This window comes from Perca flavescens, chromosome 2 (assembly GCF_004354835.1).
Source record: "Perca flavescens isolate YP-PL-M2 chromosome 2, PFLA_1.0, whole genome shotgun sequence".
NCBI classification, from domain to species: domain Eukaryota; kingdom Metazoa; phylum Chordata; class Actinopteri; order Perciformes; family Percidae; genus Perca; species Perca flavescens.
Window position 1 is genome coordinate 26,806,852 of NC_041332.1, and position 25,908 is coordinate 26,832,759.

Consider the following 25,908-nt stretch of genomic DNA (forward strand, 5'->3'; position numbering starts at 1 on the left):
AGGAAAACCAAACAACAGTGTATACAGACAAAGAAATTGACTTCTGGAGGGAAAGAAAGCTTTGTTTGGAATGCAGTTCAAGCCAAGCAAGTTGAGTCACAGCATAAACTGAAACAGTGTTCTCATTTCCCTGGTGGACATTAGTTACTAGAAGGAAAAACTAAAATATATCAAAGCATTATAACTTCCAACAGGCATCCACACCAAAGCCACTACAAGGCTGTGCTTCTGGTTTGGTTTAGCACTCTACTTCCGGAGCAAAAATAGATCTCCCTGTGAATCACGTCCAAGAGGATGCAGCCAAAACTCCAAATGTCTTAAAGCAAGCGCTGTCAAAGTTGAACTTACATTGTGTAATTGGTGTGTGTATGTGTTTATATGTTTGTGCACTAACAGGCACACGCACACTCAGCTGGGATCTCTGGCTTTGTTCTGGGCTTGCAAAGATTTTTTTGTTGTTGTCAGTGTGGGTGTATCCAACTGTGACAAGCTGCTTGGCTCCGTTCGATCCTTTGTAAACCCCGGTGTGTCCCGCAGGAATGGAGCTGCACTGAAAGCAGCTTAGCGCCAGTTTTCACCTCTTGACTTAGTTACTGATTTGCAAATTGCACTAAGGGCCAGACAAAACAAAGGAATAGTCACATGGTGTCGGGAAATGGTATTCACCCACTGACCTCATTGTTACGTTTTCAGGAATCCAATGCTTTGTATATAAAAGAGTTAAGAGAGGTGGGAGCATTAGGTTACTTCTTTAAGCTCCTTTTTCCCAGACCAAACTGACCTAAATTGATGTTCCTTTAGTGAGTGCAGAGTGTATTGCAAAAAGAAAGAGGTATTAATTTCCTAATTTGTGTATTAAGCTATCTTCTGTATACATTAATGATAGATTGTACAGAACTCCGTGCAGCTGTATTTTTAGTAAATATTTAAGCCTAAATTACAAACTCAGGGTGAAATAATCATTAAGTAAATTGTTGGCATGGAGACAGTGTTAATCATTGTCACTAATTTTTCTAGGTGAATTTGCAACATTGCAATCAAGACTGATACATTACCTTGTAAAGTCTGCACTACTCTGCACATAATTCAGTCTGTGACCAATCATAATCACCTTGTGTCATTTCATCTACTTCATTTCATGCTAAGAAGCAACACAGAAACCAAAGATGATAGCGCATAATAAAATCAGCAGATCTGCCACAGACAAGAACATCTAAATGTTTAAATAAAGATGCCTCCGGGATGCAAAGACCATTTGCCATTCATCAAGCGGAGCCGAGCACGTTTCACAACTCTCACAGGGTTTTCTCGCGCTCATTTATCAAAATAACACATTTCAATTTTAATAACTTTGACATAATCGTAAAGAGGCTCAGTGTCTCTTTTGATTACAATGCTGGTGATGGTGTCCCGCTGTGGCACTTTACATCCGTCTGTGTCTGACAGCAGCAAACGGGAGATTAGTTCTGCAACTTGTTGCCCAAGACTCTTCATCTGTAGGTTCCAGTGCTGTCTAGATATAACTAATGAGTTACCCACACAATTTGTGGATCCTTGCTTTTAGTGGAATTAGTGTTACATTGTCTTATGCTATTTTACATTTGAATTACATTGGCCCAGTTCTTACACGACAGTCTGTAGTCTGACAACAAGAAAAGAAATCATTCCCTTAAAGCCATTAAAGAAGGGAACATTGTGAGCATTTTTAAATCCGACATTACTATATAATTCCATGTAATCCTTCTAACCATTCATCTGAACTAGATCTATTAAAGTGATATTGTGTGTAAAAAGCTAGTTTTGTCTTTGTTTTGTCTAAATGAGGGGTTGCATGCTCTTCTTGAGTTTTCTGAACTTCTCTATGTAATGTCGAACATATATTTTCATTAAGCTCACGACAAGGCAGGACAGGTTTTTTTTTTTTTTTTTTTTGGGATGCAAGCTCTTCACTCGCTCTTTTAGGCTCTTTGCCTCAACCAGTGACCTGAGAGCTGTCTTTGTTTTCGGTGTGTTGCTTCCCTCTTCCACCTGCTAACAGGCAGCTGGCTTCTCTGTTGTGACAACGGTGGGAGCTTCCAGACACCCTTGTAACAGCTTGGCTCGTTAGTGGGAGATTTAGCATGCTAACTTTGGGGGTCTGCAGGGCTGCTAATGTCCTGGAGGGGTGATTGACAGAGTAGATCATTATGTCGACCAGCTCGCCTGCCTGGGCAGAGCTCGGCCTGACAGTTTCCTCTTTAGGTTGTCTTGGTCCAGACGCTCGACTGGGCCGCAATTGCAACAGAGTGACTTTTTTTTTTTGCCTCAATCATGGTCCACGTGACCAGTTTGGACGTTGTGCTTAAGGAAATAGAGGAACCTGATTATAAATACTGTCTCTGTAAGTGCACAGTATCTTAGTATCCAAGTCTTGAATGACTTTATGAAATGGGCAACTTTTTGAAAAGCAATTGAAATAAGTTTTGGTTGAAAGACCCAATCTGAAATAAAATACTACTCCTATGTGTAGCTGAATATATTATCATACCACCCATCTGTACAGTAAAATCTTATTCACTTTTATTTTAGACCTTCCCATGAATTACAAAGCATCACTGAACCTGACATTTGTTTATAGTCTTTCACTGACAATGTGAAACAATGTACATGATTAATAGATGGGTTTTCTTTAAAGGGCCATGCATGTTGTGGCTGAAATGAATACTGTACATATACAAACATTTTTCAAAAAAGGTTATCAGGCTTTGGATAAAACATGTCGTGTGAAGGCTTGCAGAATCATAAGCAGCAGTAACTGCTTCCAGATGTGATAATCAGGCCCAATGATGGAGCATGATCATGCCAAATGAAACATGCCATAGTACCTCAAATATTTAGCTATTTCTACACCCCCAGTCCCCCCTCGGTCTCCGCCCCCCCACCCCAGTCCCCCCCCCTCCTCCACAACATCATATGGTGCCTATAGTGAGCCTATAGTAGGGTTTTGTGGGAATCTAAAGCTGGATCCAATTATGTTTTCAAAGGTTGTATAGCATATTCCTCTGAACTTTGCCATAGCAGCTGGCAGTTGTGATCCTAGCTTCAATCAGAGCTCCAAGGACATTATTTACTTATTTTTTAGGACATACAGAGTGTTTCGCTGACCTAAATGTCAGAGAACATAAAGCAGGAAGTCTTTTTAACTTACACAAATCTAAATTGCCTTGATGAACACATTTTACACTAGACGCCCATGCTGTGCCAAACCATTCACAAAAACATATATTTTAAGCTGTCCCTACATTTTTTAACAATAGTCATGTAGTGTGAAAATGATCTGAGGTACGACAGAATGCTTCTTTATATGTCTGTTGTATTTAAAACGTCTTCCAAATTTCTGTGAGGGTTCATTCAGAAGAGGGTGGTTGTGGATATAGGATGCTTGTGTGCATGCAGACAAAACCTCAGGATACCTATTAAAGTCAGGAAAATGCATCTTTTCTTGCCTTTGACCTATATAGGAATATGACGTTCAGGGACAAGTGTGGCTTGTTTAAACAGGTGGCTGCATATATTGCATGTGGTATATTGATTACCACAGGCTAAACAGAAACAAAAAATAAGTGCAAGTGTGTCTCTCTATTTTAAGCAAGTGATAGTCAAAATCAGGTAAATAAAATGTATGCAATACATACATGTAACTATATACTTTGATGCAAATTTAAAAGTGACATTGAGGACAAACTTAGGTTTTGTAATATACTGTATAAGGATATCTTAACTCCCTTCACCCCCTGCCAACCATGAATCTAATCAGTACAATCGGTTTCCCTCACAGATTTAATGCTCAACACTCTTTTACTTTAACACTGAATCTGGGCCCCCTCTTGGTGCTCATCAGCTGGCCATTCCTTTAGCATCTGCAGGAGAGTTGCTTATAATTATGATGGATTAGACTACGGCTCTTTGTGCCTGCGCACTGCAATTGTTTTGCAGATGCTGTGGATGTGACATGCATTAATAATTGAGGGAGGCAGACACAAATCAATGTTCTACTGGATTCACCGGTATCTGTATGCTTTAGGCAGAGAGAGTGTGCAGGGAAGGGAACAATGAAACCATAAGCTCCATTTGCTGCTTAACCTTCTGTAGAGATCTTATTTTCCATACATTACTTTTATTACTTTATTAATTGTTACTAGACCTACAGTGAACATCACACGTTATACAAATAAATAAATAAAAGTTAGCTCCTCTCACAGTTTGGCCAAAATACTACATTTAATGATCAGCTGAAACCAGACACAACCTATTTAGATTACCATGTGAAATATTCACGTATATGTTGCTACCAAACTCTTATTTTGAGGTTTTTACATTTATCCTTGGAGCTCCAACAACAAATAACATTTACTTAAATTAGAGAGCTGAAAAACATTAAAGAAAGAACTTTATCAGGATGATTAAGTTAGTGTGGGAAACATTTGTGGGGGTGAGTTTATAGTCTGTACTCATTATAGCTTCATGGCACAAAGCTCACTATGCTAGAGTTTAGCCCTGATAACAAAAGGCCTCAAACTTGAGAACGGAGTTGTATTTGCATATTTGACATTACAATGTGTTCAGGGTGAGGAATACAGCGACTGAACAGCTGATGAGCAGCCAACTCCTCCTCCCATCTACCATCTGGGACATTAATCTTGTATCCTACTACCTTCAATCAGTTGACTTACGTTTGGTTTAATATATTCTGTCCTTTGATGTTATAACCAATAAACCCAATTCTGAGAAAAAAGTCCTAACATTTTACCCTATATTATACCCTAAGTTACTTCACAGAACACTTATGTTAGTGGCGGGGAACTGGAATAAGGTCAGGATCTAGAGAATGGATTCAAGCATGCTATTGTCTGATGTCGGTATGTCTGAAAAGAAGCAAGAAGCTGCTGGTTGGCATGTTGACTACAGTTGTGTTTTTCCTTTCCTCTGTTAATTTAAAGCATGTTCCTAGCGTCTCTTCTTTCCACCCTATGTTTGTCTAAGAAATATTCCATTATGGAAGGAAACTGTAACAGGTTGATTGGCATTTTTGCAACCAAAAGGTTTGTTTCAAAACAATGTAGTCACAGCACCTTCCTAATATCGCCCCATTTTTTTTAACCTGCATAACAGTTGTATGGGTGACAATCATTTGGCCTATTTGGCCTGGGATTTTAAATTTACTATTCACATGTACAAGAAGTCACAGCTTTCAGTTTGAGATAAGGGTGTTCAGAAGGAAACTCTTAATGCCATGCAATCCTGATACTGGGCACGGAAAATGTGACCACAAAACATGGTGTACCTTCAGGATAACTTCTGTTAAGCTGTGTACGTTAAATTGAGGAATGAGGTCAGGGTGGATCTAATTCCATGAATCGTGTTGCCAGCTGACACACATCCGGTGCCAAATGCAAACACATTACACTGCTGACCTTCCATTCACTAAGGCCATATTCAGACCTAATCCTCTAGTTCCGGGGTCTTCACCTTTTTTTAGGTCAAGGACCCTTAGCTGAAAGAGAGACCGAGTTGGGACCCCCTACTGCATATACTGTATAAAATTGAGTTGCATATTAAACTGGGCCGAATGGATGAAAATAAATAAAAAATAAATTATTTATACATCATGTTTTAATGTTAAGAACACATGTGGAAGGCACAGTGGATCTTTAAGCGTAACTGTAAGGCTACCATAGTGGCTAGCTTATCTTCAATGTAAATATATATATATTTCTTTCACAAATAGGCCAATTTATCTTTGCTATTGACATTGGATTCCTATTAATGTACATTTTCAGACACAAAAAGAAACTTTAAAAAGAATGTTTTAAATAATTTGGCGGCCCCCCTGGACTTACTCTGAGGACCCCCTAGGGGTCACGGACCCCCTGTTGAAGATCTCTGCTCTAGTTGAGGAGTGCTGAAGTTAGATGTTTGTCAGCAGATCATAATTTGACCGTGTTAAGTTCCTGCACACATCTGGGTTAAAATAAAATCCTGTGGGAAATGCCGGGTCCTGTATAATCTTTGTTTCTTTTATATAGTACATATTATTGTATTTGAAGACATACCTCTGCTTGAATAATGATGTGACCAAATATTTCTCTCTCTTGCTGCCCTGCAGGACGGACAGAGGGCAGCCCTGTGGATGGACTCTGAGCAGGCCAGATGGAAACAGAACAGACCAGACATGAGACAGAAGAAAGTCTGATATTAGCACAATTTGGCACATCTCGCAACATCTCTCACAAACTCCAGAATGGAGGCCAGTCTTCAGAGGGAGATTCTCTGCAGATCACTGGGGATACAAACTGGAACCATTTCAAGCCCAGCGCAGTTGTCAACTCCATGAAGAGGCACAGGGAGAACAGCAACAGTCCTGCTTCAGTACATGGGCTGTTTGATCAGGGATCCTACGTGATGAATGGAGAATTGATAAATGGGGAGTTAAAGCATGCACTCGTTGAGCAGTCCTTACTGGTCCATCAGCCCAAGAAATTTAAAGTAGATTCTGAGATTAAAAGAAATGATGACATGAGCTCCAGTTTGGTGGATAGCTTTCCTGAGATGACAAAGGCAACAGACTTTGAATGCAATACCCCACAGACAGAGATTAAGTTAGACAAGAGGAACTGTAATTGTTCTAATGGAGATATTTTCTGTCTACCAAGGAATAAACAAGTTGTGATTCCAAACGGTGCTGTATCACCCCCCTCAACCATAGAAAGCACTCCAGGTGATCTTTTAGAGAAAACCTTGTCTCAGTATTATCCTGAGCAAGTGTTAATCACACCACAAACATCTGGGCCACAGCTAGATGCTGTTAATGGTTCACTGGCAAATACGCTGTCCAGTGAAGGTGCTCAACCCCCCTCTTTAACCTCAGGATTGCCCAATTCAGGTCAGATGCCCGACTCACAGCAACAGCAGCCTGGGGCATTGGGCAATGTTGAAGGAGGCAACAATTATAACTCCGTCAACTATGTTGTGAATGGATACTCAAACAATTTTAAAGCAGACCACCAGCAGCAACAGCATCAGCAGCGGCCGCCATCTTACTCTGGTCAGGAGCTGACAGTAGGTCAGCTGCCTGGCATGATCTCACCTACAAATACTGCCAATAGATCACAACAACATCAAAATGGGCCACGGTGCTATCCAGAGGACACAAATCCTCAAGATATATATGCGAAGGCCAACCAAGAGTTTAACCAGAACTCTTTTCTGGAGCGCAATGCTCCTCTACAGGCAGCAAAGACAGGTGGATATGGACCCTTTCCCAACTCTGGGATACAAAATGAAGAAACCAGGTCTGGTCAGCATCAGCGCCATAGCACTGACAGGGGCCACCAGTATGGTCTTCAACCCCAGACCTTTAAACAAAACGCTGGCAACTCAGATGGAGCTGACAGTACGAGACCCATGGGGCCCAGTCCCCAGCAGCCACGTCATGGGTTAGAAAACAGGATGGAGAACACATCTCAGCAGAGAGCCAACTTGCCAGGTTCGACTTCCCACCAAAGAGGCTGGGTAGAGCTGAATTCTTCACATTCCCAGCAGCAACCAGCGAGTGGCCCGTCATCCCAGGCACAAGAGCAGGACATGTGGAGGGGCTTCCCTGCTAAGCCGCAGTCAGAGCAGCAGGCAGCTAACCCCCAGGTTCACTGCCAGATGTTGGAGCCAAATCCAGCGCAAAGATTCCAGAAACAGGCAGGTTTCACAGATAGCAGCCAGGGGTCTAACAGCTTCCAGCAGCAACAGCAGGACTGTCTCCCAGCCCAAACACACTGTGCTCCAGCCCAGCACAATACTGCCCCTGAGTGGCAGTCAAATTTGAAAGCACCTCAAATGCGGCAGCCTCTACCCCAGAAAATGCCTGAGCAGCATAATTTCCACCAAGATCAGCAGGCAGACAGCCGCTACCACACCCACATGCAGACAGAGCACTTATGTGAAGACCCTGACCTGCAGGATATACTGTCTCCTGGGTTTTTACCATCACAGCAACAGCAGCAACAAGAGCACTGTCATCTTCAACGTCCACTGTCCCACCCACCGCAATTTGAGGGGCAGCAACTCAAGTCTCCTGATTACAGACCTCGCAGTCAGCCAAGTCAGCAGCAGCTTCAACCCAATCAGCCTCTTACTAACAATTCTGCTCAATCCAACAAACAACACACCCAGCACAGTGACCATGCAACATTCAGTTACAATAACACAACAGAGATGCAACAGCTTCAACAACTTCATAGGCAGTTTCCACCAAACTCAGGCAGCAGTAACCTCAAGCAATTTCAACCACAGCGGCCTAACAACCACAGTCACCAGCCCAACCATGCAGACTTCTCCCAGACCTCTACACACTCACAACCTCACTTACCACAAGCCGCGTTAAACCAACAGGTATCACAGATGTATCATGAGGCTGAACAGCAGCTGAAGACATCATGCACTCAGTTCCAAAGAGGACCTCGACTACCTCCGCCACCTGTGGGTCCCCATGCAGCCCTGCGTATGCACCTGTTACAAAGGAAAGAGCGCCAGGGGCCTCCTCATCCCCTTCAGAGCACTAGTGACCCCAAACATGGCCTGAGAGCTGTGAAAATGGAAAATGGACCCAGATTTGAGCTGCCTTGTTCACAGCAGCAGCAGGAGCAGCAGTTCCAGATGCCAGAGGCAGGCATAGGTGGAGTGCACGTCAAGCAGGAGAATCAACCATCCTTGTGCGAGCGAAGGCAGGGGCAGGGAAACATCTTGGCCTCCATGGAACAAAGCCTGAGGCAGTACCAGCTTTCACCTGTGTTTGAGAAGAAATCCCTTGTCGTCAATCCTTTAAATAAAGTCAAGGTGGAATCTTCTGGGCCGGTCACAATTCTGTCAACCAACACTGACCTATGTGGAGTGGAATCATCAGCAGCTACCCCAGCCGATGTAGCTAAAAAAAACCCACCTGATTCCACCCCTAAGAAGGAACACCTCCTACAAAACTTTATGGACTCTCCTATGAAGCTATTGGATACCCCTATAAAGAATCTACTGGACACACCCATGAAAACACAATATGACATTGCATCCTGCCACTGTGTTGGTGAGTCTCAAGTTTTGGTTCTGAAACATGGTTGATCATCAGTTGGTGTGTAAATATTAATGTAGGTTCCTTTATGATATTTAGAACAAATCAGTGAGAAGGATGAAGGCCCATACTACACTCACTTGGGGTCAGCGCCGACTGTTGCAGGTATACGGGAGAGGATGGAGAAAAGGTAACCACAAATTTGACCTTTTTTTTTTTCTTTCATATATGTTTATAAAATGTTCAAATATGACAGAAACAAACATGACCTACATACAACATAAACATACATTTGGCTCACACGTACATTTAAATTTGAATTTATACAGGCGAGAGATTCAGGAGTCATCCTATACCAATAAAATAATCAAGTAAAATAAACCAAGTTTACATTGCCGTGCATAATACGTTAATATAGTCAAAGACCGGTACACAGAGATAAAAACATGTTAATTAAATGCTGGGACGTCATTTACAAGGCAGAGCGTTCTCTGCTTTGATACAAACCCTCTTGCAAGAATGGTAGAAATATTTAAACCAACATATAACAAAAAGGGTTCCCATGTTTTACGAAACACATCATCTTTGCTGTGTAGTTTACACATCATGTCGTCCAAAGCAACATATTCAAGAGCCACCCTTTGCCATTGAACCTTGGATGGAACTTTATCTGTTATCCAATTTAAGAGAATACACTTCCTGGCACAGAAAGCAAGTGTTTGATGAAGTTTTCTTTTAAATTTATCAGTAATGGACAAATCAGATATGCCAAGTAACAGACATAAGGGATTATTATATTTTTTTTAGTAGATAGTATCTTATTGATTTCCTGCCCAATGACCTGCCAGAACCGCTGCACTTTTCGACAATACCACAAACAATGCGTAAGACTACCAGTTTCTATTTTATAATTGGGGTACAGTGGAGATGAATTAGAGTTGAATTTATGGCGTTGAGAGGGAGATATGTGGGCCCTGTTCAAGAGCTTCAGTTGCATGGCTCCCACTCGGTTACAAACACACAGCGTTTTTGCACTCTTCCAAGCATAAATTTGACCTTTTGAAAAATGACTGTAAACATAGACTGTGTTTTAAATAACCACTGTGTACTCTTTTACTTACTTTAATGCCTCGATTCTGCATTGAAGGTCTGGTCTGATTGGTCGCGCCATCAGGATTGAGAAAGTAATATACACCGGCAAGGAAGGAAAAAGTACACAAGGGTGCCCCATAGCTAAATGGGTAAGAACCATTTTTGTATATTTAATTTGAGAAGCAAGCAAATCAGCTGGCCTGGTGTATGCCTCAAATATCTGCATTTCCACAAATTGTATACCTGTCACTTTTAAGGTGATTCGTCGATCCAGCGTGGAAGAAAAGCTACTGGTGTTGGTGCGCGAACGCACTGGTCACAAATGTGAGACCGCCTGCATCATTGTAGTAATCCTGGTCTGGGAGGGCATCCTGCCCAGCTTGGCTGACCAACTCTACAGTGAGCTACGTGAAACTCTAACAAAGCATGGAGCCCTCACCCAGAGACGATGTGCTATCAATGAGGAGTAAGTGACAGCACTACAGAACTTAAGTCTGGCCAAGTGGGCCACAGTATTTTTTTTTTTTTAACCAAACGCAGAAGAGGAATGTTTGGTTCTTAGTTAAAATATTTTTGGGAGGGAAAATGTAGTAAAAGCTTTTGTTGAGTTGAGCGGTTTATTGTTTGCATCAATTAAAAGGGTACCAGTTCCCAATTTGATCCTCTATCATCAATGTTGTCTTGTACTGAATTGTACCTGTATTAATTAATACTGAATCCTAGTTTATTTGTCCTCCCTCTTTAGGAGGACCTGTGCATGCCAAGGGTTAAATTCTGACAATTGTGGAGCCTCTTTCTCCTTTGGCTGCTCCTGGAGCATGTACTACAACGGCTGCAAGTTTGCCCGGAGCAAAATCCCAAGAAAATTCAGACTACTAGGAGATGATATGAAAGAGGTATACATGCACCATGGTAACATTATTATAATATACTAAGTAAGGTACTAAATATTTTCTGCTATTTTCTGTCTTTCAGGAAGAAAAACTGGAGCACAACTTTCAAAATCTAGCAACCTTATTGGGTCCCTTGTATAAAACATTGGCACCTGACGCTTATGGAAACCAGGTGTGTATATTTAGACACTTTATTTATATTTGATTTAATTTATTATCAAAAATGTATAATACAAATTTTTTTAAAAGTCCAGTTTCTCAAAGGTATAATTGATTTTCAGATCAAATCTAAGCCTAGCATGGTTTTAAGTCACATGTATACATGTGAGTGATGCAACTTGCACACATTACCAAAAATAGTACACTGTGCATGGGTTTTTCTCAAAATATCTACATGATAATGGACCTCCTGCTGTTCCTGGACACAGGTAGAACATGAACACAGAGCAACAGATTGTCGCCTGGGGCTCAAGGAGGGGCGTCCCTTCTCTGGAGTCACTGCCTGTCTGGACTTCTGTGCCCACGCTCACAGAGACCTCCACAACATGCAGGGAGGCAGCACTGTGGTAAGCAAAAACTGGGAAACGTTTATCTTTCCAAGTATGTTGCATTTGTTTGAGAATGAAATAGATATAGAGACACTGCACATTGAGCTACATCCCTTCGAAGTGTGGCTTTAAAACAGATATGGGAATAACAAAAGTAGATTTCTTATTTAATGTGACATCCCCAACAAAAAGTATTGAACTCATCCTGTTTTTCCAGGTGTGCACATTAACAAGTGAGGATAACCGAGATATTGCAAAGATACCAGAGGATGAGCAGCTCCATGTACTGCCTCTTTATAAGGCTTCCAACACTGATGAATTTGGCAGTGAGGAGGGTCAGCAGGAGAAAATCAAGACAGGCGCCATCCAAGTCCTCAGTGCCTTCCGTCGTCAGGTGCGCATGCTTGCAGAGCCCGCCAAGTCTTGCCGGCAAAAAAAGCTAGATGCTAAGAAGGCAGCCGCCAACAAGAATGCCATGCTGGACAATGAAAGGGCAGAGAAGGCCCTCCTGGCTAAGTCAAAAGCTGGCACTTATGAGAATACCGCTCCGAGCACTCCTATGGCAGGTAGGGTAACATTTATTCTGACACATTTAATAAATTGTTTCTTATAGTGAGTTTCCACCTGGTTTTAAAATCTGTCCTGGGTGATCTGATCACAAGTGGACAGCTCTAAATACGTGTGTTCACACGTGGCAGCCACACGTGTATCCAAATTCACCTTGAGTGAAACACGTACATCATTTCTGTTTGCACATAGGCTGGTTATGTTTGTGTTGATAAATTTCAGTGTGTACGGTCACATAAATCATACATTACAAACTTGTGATGACGAATTAAAAAGCGCTGCCTATAGTCTGCCTGTGTTCTGAAATAAGTTATCTACTGACCATCACCGGGACTTGTGCAGAAAAGAGATCTTTTTAAGTCTGTGTCCAGCTCTCAGTAGGCTTGTAGCTTAGGCTTGATGTTTTATAAAACAAAAAATAAGGTAATTGTCTACAGGCAGCTGCCTGTTCCAGGCAACTGCGGGGCACAGAGCTTCAGACAGAGCAGGCTGCACCAGAACAGTATAATAATAACATCCAAAACACACGATTTACTCTCAGTGGTTTCTTTGACATGAGAAATACTTTCTAGTAGTAGTTCTGCTCACAGTTGAGTCAGGGGTGGTCATTAATGTGGCCCAGGACCAATACGCGTACACACTGCTAGAAGAATGTGGTTATATGTGACCCAGTCCCCCTGCGAATGTGGTCTGAGTGATTGGATCTCAATGTGTCCTCAATGCATCCTCAATAGCCTACATCCTGGATGGATTCACACTTGTACTTTGAGCTGTTTACTTGTGATCTTGTGACTTGTTATCTCTTTGTAAGGACATTTTGTCAACATACAAAGATAATTAGTGTAATTGTTTTGCTGCTGCTTAGGCCTTTATCCTTTGTGGGTTTTGTTTTCTAGGACATATTCCAGGTGCTGTGGGAGCAATCCTACGGTCAGGTCAGCCAACACACCCCCTTGGGGCCCATCATCAGCAACTACAGCAACAACAGCACCAGAACATTCTTTCTCCTTATCCTGGCTCAACTAATTTAGCCAGTTACCCCAGGTTCCCCAACCACCCTGGGTCTTTTCCAAGCACTTCCAAGCCAAGCACCATGTATCCCCCTCAGCCACTAATAACAGCCAGCCCTTACCCCTCCCCACTCCATGTACCAAACTCTTACATTAATGGATCAAATCGTCCATACCCAGGTTATCAGTGTAACGGAGGAATGCCCCTCGACAGTTACCATGCATACTGTGCTTCAAACCAAAAGCACCTGGACATGTATCGACAACAGCGGCCTGCACTTTACTCAGAGCAGCAGTACGGTGTACATCCACGTTATGAGGTCAATTATCCGCCAAGGTATGTTGAGCCAGGTTTACAGGTCAATGGTTACAATGCCTGCAGCATGAGGCCAGTTCACCCCATGAGACCTTACTCCCCTTATGGTCCTAATGGAGCATCAGACCCCCAGTTTATGGACCCCCTCTCAAGAGCACCCTCAGCTCATGGAGGTCTAGACTATACAGCTGCTGTAAGCAAAGGCAATCAGTTTGGAGGATACCCAAATCCATACCTATCTCGGAGCCCTCAAATCTTAGCCTCAGGCGAAGATCCTTTCCATATGCAAATCAAGACAGAGATGGCCATGCCCCGCCCACAGATGATTTCTGCTCAGTTAAGTGGCGGGTGTTTAAACCCTGAAACACAGTCAATGTTAGGTATGCCTAATGGGAGCCTCATGGGCTCTGGTATTAAGCAGGAGCCTGGAACACCACAGACACCCACAACCCCTCAAAAGCCTGAGGTGTGGTCAGACAATGAGCACAACTTCTTGGACCCCGATATTGGTGGTGTGGCAGTGGCACCGAGCCACGGCTCAGTCCTTATTGAGTGTGCAAAACGGGAGCTCCATGCCACAACCCCTGTTAAAAACCCAGACCGCAACCATCCAACACGCATCTCCTTGGTCTTCTACCAGCACAAAAATATGAATGAGGCCAAGCATGGTTTGGCACTGTGGGAAGCCAAAATGGCAGAGAAGGCTCGAGAGAAGGAGGAAGATGCAGAGAGGAATGGTGGCGAGGGGACACCTAGCAAGGGCAAGAAGGGGGCAAAGCGTGAACATCTAGAGTCATCAGAAACCACCGGGGAGCCTCCTTACAAGCGTTTTATCCAGGCACTAATGGAGGGGTCCTTGTCGTGCACAACAAACACCTATGTCAATACATCTCCATACGCCTTCACCAAGGTCACAGGGCCTTACAGTCAGTTTGTGTAAAACAAAATAAATAAAAATCAACACTCATTAAGAAGAAAATTCAAGGTGCTTTATTTATGACAAAGACAAATGGCCTTGTCTAAACACTCCTTCCTGTCCCTAAGGTTAGCAACAGTGTAGCGTTGAAAAAGGAACCTGTGATCAGATGAGATACAAATCACCTTTCACATCAGGTCTTTCACCTCTTTAACAATCAATCTTTACCTGTTGACCCTCCTAAGGATGTATTTATTTTGGTTGGCAACTTTTGCAAGATACACACTGTCAAAATCTCTGGTGCTTTCAGTCTGATACACAAGGACCTATTTTTAATGGAAACGGTTTAATTATTTATTTTTATTTTTTTTTTACAAAATTGTACTCTTGGCATAAAACACTGACTTTGTAAATGACAATATTCACGGTGCTAAAGTGTGTGCTTATTACCATTTATTTGAATTAAAATGCCTTCACACTATAACCATAACTCACTCTACGAGTGACACTGAATGACTTATGTCAACAGGACACTGAAAATATCATTGCACGATCAAATTATCAGCATAATGGTTTTAGGCAAGTCAGTGTTTTAGAGCACTTTTTGATAAAGAGAACCTTTTGGTAATACCTTTTAAATCAGAAAAAAATGGTTATAATCTATTGCTACATTGACAGTAATTAACTTCTAAGCATCACTAAAATTAAATTGATGAATTTACAAAAGAGGATTTGAGCAAATCCATGAAACTGTTTTGAGTTCATGCAAAAAGATGTTTTTAGACTATCATTGTGTTGGTGCTTCTTTCACTTTTCTATGTAATTTATACTGTAAATGGAGCCATTCTTATGGTGCATTTTTAACATTGACGAAAAAAGTCTGTTTGTTATTTTAGTTTTTTCCAGGTTTACTTCGTTGTCAGCAACTGTTTTTAATGTTCCTTACTTTAGGTTCATTGATCAAACCTGGACTGTGAATATTACATGTAGTTATATGTTTGTGGTGCTTAGGAAATGTGCTTTTTATACACTGAGGAACATGAAACAGGGTAGGCTCAGTGTCAGTTTCAGAGGGCAGCTGGCTTGCTGATAAACAGGTGAGATTTGTACAGTAAATTAATTTCACTTTTTCGAATTACTGTTATAGATTGTGTTGTAAAGAATGCTTATGCTATTTCATTGCATTTCTTTGGGTTTCAACTGATTTTATTTCATAAGGTGCTATCCAACCTACTAGAAACATACAATGTGAGACTCGTTGGGCAGTGAGAAGGCTTTTAAATAATGTACAGTACAAACCTGTCATATACCTCAAAACTAGTTTGGCAATAGGAACATATTTTCCTTTCTTCCTTTGTATATTACTTGCAAAATGTTAACAGGTCAACTCCTGGCCAACAAAAGGAATAAAAGTTCATTACTTACTTTCTTATCAATCTGCGAGAAAGTATTACTTGAACTTTAATCTTTGATGTTACAGTAAAATCAGGGACATTTTCAACTAATTCTGTGTTCATTGCCTGTATTCATCTGGTCTTTTTCTTATTCAGGTACTTGCCATTGTATCCTGAATCTGATTCTTGTCTACTCTACTTCACAAAGAGAAAAATATTTTGTGAGGAAAAAGATATTTTCCTGCAGTTTTTTACTCCTATTTTAGCTAGTGGGATGGTGGTAATCTTTTAAAAGTAATTTGAACATATATGCACTGAGTTGACTAAAGGGAAAGTATGATGTTGACTAAGAAAAAAGTAATGTTTTTGCTTTTGCTATGAGGCAAGACCAGGGCAATGATTAATGTAGTTGCACATCTTTGTGCCTGTGTATAGTTAAATTTATTTATAACCACTAAGCAATTGTATAATGATTTTTCTTCCCTATCTATTTGATTGAATTAATGCGATATATAGTGGAATGACTGTCATGTTATAGTAACAACGTACCCCACTTTTCAACATACTCATTTTCTGAAAGCACTTCATTTCTTTTTCAGGAAAAAAATATGGAATAAAAGAATTACAAAACATTTTATTTAAACAGATTGTAAATGTGTTAAAATAAAAAAAAAATTATGTCAATTTGTACATACCAAGAACTTGTATTGCAGGAATACAACTCATTCTTTGATGTTGATGTAGGTTCTTCTTTTTCTGTTAAATTGACCCACAGCTCCTCTATCAGCAATCCTCATCATATTTTTAAATATTCTTTAGGTTCTTTCAGGTCAACAGAATGATCATGGTTCAATTATCCAGGAAGTCTGTAAATGTATGCTCACTGTTTACAGTTATAGTATCCTGTTCGCTCAGACATTAGAAGTTCTAGTTTTTTTAACGGTTCCAATTTTGTAAAGAGAATCTACATAAAATGTTGAATTTCATTGTACAGAACCCAGCTACAGTAGCAGGTTGTTGTTGAGAAAGCCAAGGTGTCTAAGATAATATAGCGGGTTAAAAGCATAGCCATACTTGAAGATGCTTCAGAGTGTTTCTGAGTGAGTCAACATAACTTGAATAACTTTCTGGGCTTAACTAGTGTGCTATATGTGCTCAACTCGAAGGTTAAGCTAGCACTTGGTCTTTTTTGCAGTTAGACACTAAGCGTATAAAAAAGTGCAACTTTTTGCCTGTCATTTTATTTTTTAAGGCTTCCCTTGTTCTCCTGAAGTTTGGTATGCTACAAAAAATGGAAATTAAGGATGGGTATTAATACTGTAAGTATTGTAATGTAATGAATGCCGTTTATTTGAAAGCTGTGTATATCATTCCTGATATTGCTGAGATGTGGGTGTTTTTTTAATAAAATGTATATTTATTTAAATCAATTTGATTTGTTTCTCCAAGTTAATACTAATATCTAAATTATTGGGCTTCGTTGTCCACATGTTGAAGTTTTGAAATGTGTAATTACAGATGAAACTCGAAAGAGATGATGCCATGTTCACGTCTTAGTTTTTTTATTTATCCAAACAGGAAGAAATTATTAAGTTGTTACATACAAAATGTGTCATGATTGTGGTTGCTAGCAGAAAGCGATGAGACCATTTTAGCACGACTTTCAGTCTTATACAAGGCTGGACCTGGACATTTGCCACAAAACTACTGTAGTACAAATACAATATCATTTACAGTTTAATAGAAAGGAGACCAATTATTTTTGCGATTACCCTCCAAATTATAATTATAATAAATCAATATGGTGTCCAACATGAAACCAAAAAAACACATCTCGTACAGATCTTCACTGGCTCATATTTTCAAGGTACTGCATACCACCTTTATCTTTTTTTTTTTAAACAAATTATTGGATGATAAACTTAGATGCCACTTTATACAGCTGAGGAGTCCTTACCAGAAAAAATTATCTAGCTGCATTCAAAAGATGCAGCTGCTTCAAAAGGTTTTGTTGGTTTCCATATTGTCTTTAGACAAAATGCCACTTGTCCACTGTGCAAAAGAAAGATGTAAAAACCCATATAAATATGTTGAAACATGTAATACTTCAAACAAACCAAAATGAATGCAGGTTAGTTATTATTTACTTACCATCTAGAGATGCCGCGTGTGCGTTGACGAATGCAGGGGCCTTGGGTGTCAAATGTTATACAGGACAATTACCAAACCTAATTCTGATACAGTTTTATAAGCTATTATTGTGTTTGCTATTGTCATTGTGAAACAACTACATATGAAAGTTCTCACCGATTCCACCACATCTCTGGCCTCATCTGCACTGCATTTGAAAGGGCTCTCGCAGCAGGAGATGTTTTTGCTGATCAAAAAAGTAAATAGTGTTCTTTACACTTACATATGCCTATTGTACTGTACTGTATATATACATCACACACATACTGCAGGTTTTTTTTAACTACCAACTTACCATTCGATCCCTCCGCTATTTGTCTGCTTCTGCACTAGTGCCCTCCAGTGCTCATGGGTGGACTTTATGATCTTAACTGCAAAGTCCTATAAAAATCAGAGAATCGTCAAGAGAAAAACACATCCTTTGATTTCTTAGGGAGCAATCAATTTCAGCATGTTCAGTTTTAGCCACTGAGACCACAATAGATCCCAACCCTTAGTACACAAACTGGCATGTCTTATCTACGTACTGTGTTTGGTGTTCTCAGTACCTTGTCTTTGAATTGTCCATTGAATCCAAATTGGTTCTCGGGCTTTCCATCAGGCACCTTATATTTCCTAAACCAGTCAACAGTTGCCTCTAAATGACCAGGCCGGCTCTTGCGCACGTCCTCTATGCCTGAGGAAAACACAAACGTATTTAGCAGAATAAGAACAGAGGACCAATTTGCACCTTATTCATCTTGGTATGAATTAGATATGACTCTGTACTCCATTTACACTTGGTATAAGGAATAAATCTTCATGCAAAAACAAGAATATGTTGACTATGTACATCCTTCGGAAATATAGTAAGTGTTACATATTTAGAGATTACAAACACATACATGTAAAAGTAAAGATGTAATCAATTTATAATGGCTCATAAAAAGTAGCCATTAAAACATTAGTAGAAGGTTGCAGCTGTATTGGAAAAAAGGCTTAATATATTCAGAAACAAGCATTGCAAATGCTGTATGTGGCCTTCAGGATACATACAATGTTTGTTGAATGTAAACAAAGCCATGTTGACAATAAAAACTCCACAGGGTATGTTCTAGGTACATGTTTAACCACAGTCTAAAGTTACTGTTGAAGTTGAAGTTGCCAACGGGGTTTATGTGTTGTATTTGCAAATATCTCTTTCCAAATTCAAGCACTTGAATCTGAACTAGGCAGTGCAGGTACATCAGTACCGTATTTATAGTATGTGGTCAAGTGCAGATTGGACAAGCTCTGGAGTTTGGGCAACTTCTCTTTAAAGGATTTTGAATTCAATTAACATGTGTATCTTAACATAAGCCACGTTTACCTGATTGTCTTGTTTAGCACATTCCAGATAAAATTCTAATTTCCCTGACTTATGATCATGCCAGGTTTCCTGAACTTCAGGACGGAGAATGGATCCGTGTAAGGCAGCTTTTAGATGGTAACTGTTGATATGATCTGTGAAAAAAAAACACCCACTATTCAGGTTTTTGGCATCTGGGTCCTTAGCATTGATAGCGATGACCTTCCAGTCCATTTCTCCCTCATCGATCATGGCCAAGATGCCAAGGACTTTCACTTGGATCACCTGGCCTGGAAAGCACACCTAAAGAACAGACCAACAAATTACAAATAAACAGTAAAATCAATGAATTAAACAATTACAAGTGTATCTTTCTATAAATCGGGATATCGCGTGTGTCCCCATGCACGCGCAGTACAGCAGCGGGGGCGGTGAGTTGCTAAATCCCTACAAGGCTCATTGATTGCGGTTCATCAGCCATAGGTGTCTTGCCAAAAACTGATCATCTGTCAAAATCTCATTTGTGTCTACCCTACATGCAAATGATGAAATAGGCAACACACTGAATCTCTAGATGAGCCACAGCCGAGCCGCGACTGATTGAGCAGCGCTGCAACATGTGTTTACAGGTTGGGGCTCTCCAGCACGTTTTCTTGCGCACATTATTCTGGCCGTTCTGCGTGCTGCTCAGCCGGGTTCCCTGCTTCTACCGCCTGGGCCACGTCGCTTAAAACTACCACGATGTATGACTGCTACACGAAAAAAAGCAGACACCTTGAATCTCTACATGAGCCCAACCGCGACTGATTAAACCTGCAGCATGTGTTACAGGTTGAGTTTTATAAATAACAAATTACAAAAAAAACACACATCAGGAGTAGAGTGCGGATTGGGCCGTATTTTTCTGTCCGAGCCCGGCCGGCGTCCGACAGAGCAGTAACCGAACCCGACCCAAGCCCGACAGGCATTAAAATATTTATAGCCGAGCCCGACACAGTTAAAATCTCGTTTTTTTCTTATACTAATGACACATGTACGTTTGTTTGTGTGGAAAGCCCGCTTTTATTAAGCAACTGTAGGAAGGCATTCGGAAATGTCAACAAATGAGCGCATCAGTGCACACAGGGCAACAAGCGCACGTACGTAATAAGCGGTTTTAAATTTAAAATGTTCTGGGGCGGCCTCTAGCTCACCCAGTAAGAGCGTTGGCTGAGTCCTGCAGCGGCGCAGGGTTAGAGTCCGACCTGCTGCCCTTTGCTGCGTGTCATCCCACATCTCTCTCCCCCTTTCATGTCTGTCCACTTTCAAATAAAGGGAAAACCCCCCAAAGAATTATCTTAAAAAAAAAAAAAAAAGTTCAATGGCTTATCGCGCTGATGTGACCAAGCCCGACCCAAACATAATTTCTAAATATCCGTCTGTATCCATCCTCTAATCAGGAGGCTCTTTACTTATGCCACATAACACCGCCTGGGACCGCACAGTGCAAGTTCTGCTTTCAAATGTCAGTCAAAAGAGAGGCACTATCACTCAGCACAATGTACTTCAAGGTGGAGATTTTCAACTCTAATATAATGCTGGATAGTTTAATGAATCATATTTTAATTGTGGCATTTTGTGAATAGAATCTGAATTTGCAATGTTCTCTGTCAGGTAAATGTAAATAAGTACACAATAAGTCAGTAGTATATGCCTACAGTTGGATTTTAAGTGCTCTGGGGGCCTTCTGTAAGTTATTTTGGAGTACAATGGTTCTGGAGAAAGCTGCAAGCAGCAATACAGAAGGTCAAGCAATTGGCCCATCCAAACAGGCACGTTTTGAACAGGCACTGCACTAGTACTGTATAAAGTGAGTAAAAAACTATGATATCATTTATATACAGTATATACAACTAAAGCAGTCTTACTATGATATCATTTATATACAGTATACTGTATACAACTAAAGCAGTCTTACCTGGGTGCCGATCTCACAAACGTCAATGGGATCATTATCACCACAACAATTTGTCTCTTTGTCTGTGTGGTTTGGGTCCTCCCATGTCTTTTCCAAGAAACAGTTCAAAAACATGTACAAAATCAAACATCTCTAGCAAACATTTCAACTAACTACCTAAATAAATAAATAGATATAACTACAGTGACATTTTTATTTTTATTTTCGATAAAAACGAAATGAATCACTAAGCTTTTCAATTGCAGTGTTATTTGTCTGTCATTGACTATGATCAAAATGAATAAAGCATGTAGATGATGGACGTGCACAAAGAAATTCACAAAAAGTCTTAATGGCTTAATTCATACAGTATTGTGTATTTTCCTCACCTGTGGGAGTGCCCCATAATTCCAAATGTAACCTTTATGGGGAAATATGTTGGCAACATACCGGAGCTTTCCTTTCTTTACGTCTTGTTTGATCGGGTTCAGCGGTTCCTTAGTTGCAATCTGGAAATTAAAGCAATTATTGAAGGTGTATGTTTATGTGTGAGTGTGTGTGTGCTTTCGCCAGTGTTAAAGCATACTTAATTGTAATTTCTCTCCAGAGATGTTCACAAGTCATTTTTTGGAAGTCCAAGTCAAGTCTCAAGTCTTTGAGGGGCAAGTCCAAGTCAAGTCTCAAGTCTCTGGCCATCTGATCGGTCATCAGCGAGGGAGAAGTGAGAGAGTGACGGCGATTAGCTTCAGAGCGAGTACCGACTCTAGAGTCATAGTGAGAGAAACTAAGCGTCTCCCCTGTGTTTTCTGACCAAGGTGGGAAATCTGTAGCAGAAAAAGTTAACCCTCTCCTTGATTTCATGTTGTTTATGGAGAAGGAGAACCAGGAAATGAGTCGGGGGAAATGCAACGCTACCAAGCCACGGCTGAGCGACGTGTATTTACATTTTTCGAGAGGCGCACGCCAGGTTACGGCGTAGGCTACGGCGTAGGCTACGGCGTAGGCTACGGCGTAGGCTACGGCATAGGCTACGGCATAGGCTACGGCGTAGACGCAGAGGGGTTTGCGGGGCTACCCCGTTGATTTGACGCACAACTATAAAATGGCCTTAACTCCGGGAAAGGCTAGTAATTGGAACCTCAGTTTAGACTTCTTAGTCAAGCAATTTCTTGGTGACGTACACGAGTTTGGTATTGTCAATTTAGAGAATTCTAGAAAAATGTATAATGGATTATCATTGAATGAAAGTTGACATTCTAGTTATTACACAAACATTTCAACCTCAGCCTTTACTAAAACAGTAGTAGCTGTAGTAGTAAAAGTGGAATAATCAAATTAATTATATATATAAAAGAAAAGTGAGGTACAGTATCTATATCCTTCTTACCTCCATTTTAGCATTTGACCATCGAGGTACTTCCACTACCATGTTGAAGAGCATCTGAAAGTACAGAAGAAAGCTACAGTATGTGCAGTGCATGCTGGGGTGAATGTTTTCAGCTGGTAAAACAGACATCAAATATTTGAATTTGACAGTACCTCACTCTCATTCTTCTTGGGCTTTTTAGCTGGCAGGTCATTGTCCTGTTAAAAGAAAAACAAATCAGTAGTTTGAATATTGTGTGTATACAGTTCAATAGCTAAACAGAGTCATTCTCTGCAGTATTTATCCAACAGAAACTAAAGCGTTACCTGTTCCGTATCCGCTTTAAGTGAGATGTCATGGAATGGTGAAATGTATTTTCCGTCAGAGTTTTCTAAGAAAAACAAAACAAACAAAACTGTTCAAAAATAAAACTTTATATATTTTTAACCTTGGAAAAAGGGCTTCTTCCTCTGGAGACAGAGTTCACTCAATTGTCACTGGGATAGCTAAAACTGAAATAGATATTGAGCTATCTCCATGACAACTGAGCAAATGATATCCACAAAGGAAGGCTGTGGTTGAAAAGCTCCTGAAAAAGCTGCTGAGTGGACCTTGATTTAAGATTTAATTCATGGTGAGTTACACATAATTTACACGGTCATTTACAACTTGCATCCGCAATTTAGAGGCTCATAAGATTATAAACTTACTGTTGATTTAATGTTATACTGGACATTATTTACACTAGCCTACTATTAATGTGTGTTACTAATGCTTTCTCAAAATCTGTATAAAAACACCTGCAGTCACGACCAAAATACAGTAATATTACCCATATTGGAAATAGAATAATATGTTATGAGGTTAATATCGTGCTGCTAGTTGAGTAAGACTATATTGAACAGTGAGTGAATAAATGTCTCAAGTAGAGCTGGGCAATACATTGAGATTATATTGATATCGTGATAGGAGACTAGATATCGTCTTAGATTTTGGATATCGTAATATCGTAATAAGGGGAGTGTTGTCTTTTCCTGGTTTTAAAGGCTGCATTACATTAAAGTGATGTCATTTTCTGAACTTACCAGACTGTTGTAACTGTTCTATTATTTGCCTTTACCCACTTAGTCATTATATCCACATCACTGATGATTATTTATTAAAAATCTCATTGTGTAAATATTTTGTGAAAGCACCAATAGTCCACACTACAATATCGTTGCGGTATCGATATCGAGGTATTTGGTCAAAAATATTGTGATATTTGATTTTCTCCATATCGCCCATCCCTAGTCTCAACATCTGCATCACAATTTCATGAGTTTAACTTGAATGAATTGTACCGTGTTGATGAGATAATACTAGTTCATCTCTTTCAGCGTTATTTTGATGTAGCTATCCCATAGACAAAAAAAAAAAGCTATCCACGAGACCGCCCAAACAGGAAGTAGAACCACGTGAGGAAATGCCGTAAGTGAAACATCCTCCTTGCTTTCCAGTCTTATTATACATCCATGTTGCTTTCTGCCGACGAACCATTTCAGCCTACAGACAATTGGGGGGGCTAACACTGGTGGCTGGTGGGGATTTCCACTCTAAAACCTTTGTGGTAAGAGTGCCACATGGCAAGAAAACCATGCGCATGCAACTCAAAGGTCGAACGTTTACATTAACCTGGAGGTCGACTTGTGGTTACCTGTCACTGTCACACAGTCTTTATAGGCTACGGTCACATTCGGGGACACGCATGGTTTCTCCCACAGTGGCGATGATAACTTACTAAAATAAATCCGGTAGTCAGGCGAATGGGGCTGTCCTCTCTCCTCCGTTTGATAGTGCATCGTTTTTCTGAAATAAAGGAAATGAGGACCGACTGCTGCTTGTGTGACGAGTTTGGTTCGAGAGGTGGAAAACGAGCCGAAAACTGTCGCCAAGCAGACGACCGAAGGGCGCATCAGCAGCGGTCTCATTATAGACCTTTCTCCCCTCGGTTCCTGCTTCCCGTTTCCCGTTTTTTCTAATGTCAAGTCCGGCAGAGTGAAACAGGAGCTTCCGGTCAGAGGGTTTTCAAAATAAAACCACTCACCGTGTAGTCAAGTCTGTTATTCACAATTAATTTAAAGCAATAAAATACAAACCAATACCAGATGAAATTATGGAATTTGAATTTTCTGAGTTATTCGAATTTGATGTGTCAAATAAAATGATGGGGCTGCAAGAAGAAAAGCCATTGGGGAAAGAAACAAAAAAACATTTCAGCAACATGGCAATTCAAAGTGCTTTACATAAAACATTAGAGCAGTTGAAAACAATAACAAAATGCCAGTATCTTATGTGCAAAATTGACACTTGTTTTATGGTGGCAATAAGAAAACCACTGGGGGTATCCAAAATGTAGAGAGTTAAAATAAAATAAAAAAGTAAAATATTTTTTTCATGTTGGATCTTTGGCCTAATGCTTGGCGCCCAGAAGATCTTTGCCTACGCCTAGAGAAAAGATCTGGTCAGTCACCAAAACATAGCCCACATAGCATGTTTTAACCCCTATATTTGTCCATAATTTGAATATTGTAGTAGTAACAGATTGTGGTATGTACCACTCACTAAATTTAAACAGACCATTATTTATTTATTTAAGAAAAAAAGTGGCATTTAATTGCTAATCCATGTAATGGCTAAAATGGAGAGAGAGAGGGACATTAAGGGTGACTCTTTCTTTTCTTTTCTAATTTTGTTGTCTTTTTAATTGTAGCTGTTTCCATCATACCATGGTGATAATCTCCACAATACATCATGAGATCAAAGTCCATCCATTGTGTCTTAAACAAACACCCACCCCAGCGACCTTGATGGGTCTCTTTTACTGTTGAATAGGTTGGTCTTTGTTCAAACAAATTACATACGTATCGGCAGCCATAAAGAGTTGCTTTATTAAAATCTTAAAATTGATGCTTGCCTTTGATACTGTTGCTAAACAGCTATGATTCTGCCAAACACAAAAACCTTTTCATTCAATGTGTTTCAGTAAATATTACAGTTTTGACCAATCTCGCTGTAGTTGAACAGAAAATATTCCATGCTATAAACCTGTTAGATGGACATTAGTGGTCAAAGTACTATGACTTGACATGATGATAAAGTAAGGGGATTATGGAAGCTTCACAGAGGTCTGTAAATGTCTGTTATTTAATCCGTTTTAATCTCTGTACGGTTTTGAAAGATCTGGATGGAGAGCCAAATGAGAAGAGTGTTCCTTCTT

General features: G+C 40.3%; 2 protein-coding genes across 4 annotated transcripts in view; one reads left to right on the forward strand and one right to left on the reverse strand.

Moving 5' to 3' along the window:
- The window catches only part of tet2 (tet methylcytosine dioxygenase 2), a 35,949-nt gene extending 18,689 nt beyond the window's left edge, over positions 1 to 17,260 (forward strand). For all 3 annotated transcript variants that reach the window (XM_028598466.1, XM_028598476.1, XM_028598478.1), the window contains 9 exons: positions 6,146 to 9,109; positions 9,194 to 9,284; positions 10,242 to 10,335; positions 10,444 to 10,652; positions 10,932 to 11,082; positions 11,162 to 11,251; positions 11,508 to 11,645; positions 11,845 to 12,193; positions 13,091 to 17,260. In XM_028598466.1, the coding sequence (XP_028454267.1) occupies positions 6,190 to 9,109; positions 9,194 to 9,284; positions 10,242 to 10,335; positions 10,444 to 10,652; positions 10,932 to 11,082; positions 11,162 to 11,251; positions 11,508 to 11,645; positions 11,845 to 12,193; positions 13,091 to 14,460 (5,412 nt within the window). In that variant the 5' untranslated portion in view covers positions 6,146 to 6,189 and the 3' untranslated portion in view covers positions 14,461 to 17,260. The remainder of the gene's footprint in view (positions 1 to 6,145; positions 9,110 to 9,193; positions 9,285 to 10,241; positions 10,336 to 10,443; positions 10,653 to 10,931; positions 11,083 to 11,161; positions 11,252 to 11,507; positions 11,646 to 11,844; positions 12,194 to 13,090) is intronic.
- Positions 17,261 to 17,370: 110 nt separating this feature from the next.
- Positions 17,371 to 24,683, reverse strand: ppa2 (inorganic pyrophosphatase 2). Its single transcript, XM_028596784.1, has 12 exons — positions 24,430 to 24,683; positions 22,976 to 23,040; positions 22,823 to 22,867; positions 22,671 to 22,724; positions 21,673 to 21,792; positions 21,305 to 21,391; positions 19,524 to 19,650; positions 18,569 to 18,696; positions 18,316 to 18,401; positions 18,138 to 18,207; positions 17,982 to 18,021; positions 17,371 to 17,882 (listed from the first exon to the last, which is right to left on the reverse strand). The coding sequence occupies exons 1-12, from the start codon at positions 24,617 to 24,619 to the stop codon at positions 17,860 to 17,862; spliced, it is 1,035 nt and encodes a 344-aa protein (XP_028452585.1). The 5' UTR covers positions 24,620 to 24,683; the 3' UTR covers positions 17,371 to 17,859.
- Between the last annotated feature and the right edge of the window lie 1,225 nt (positions 24,684 to 25,908).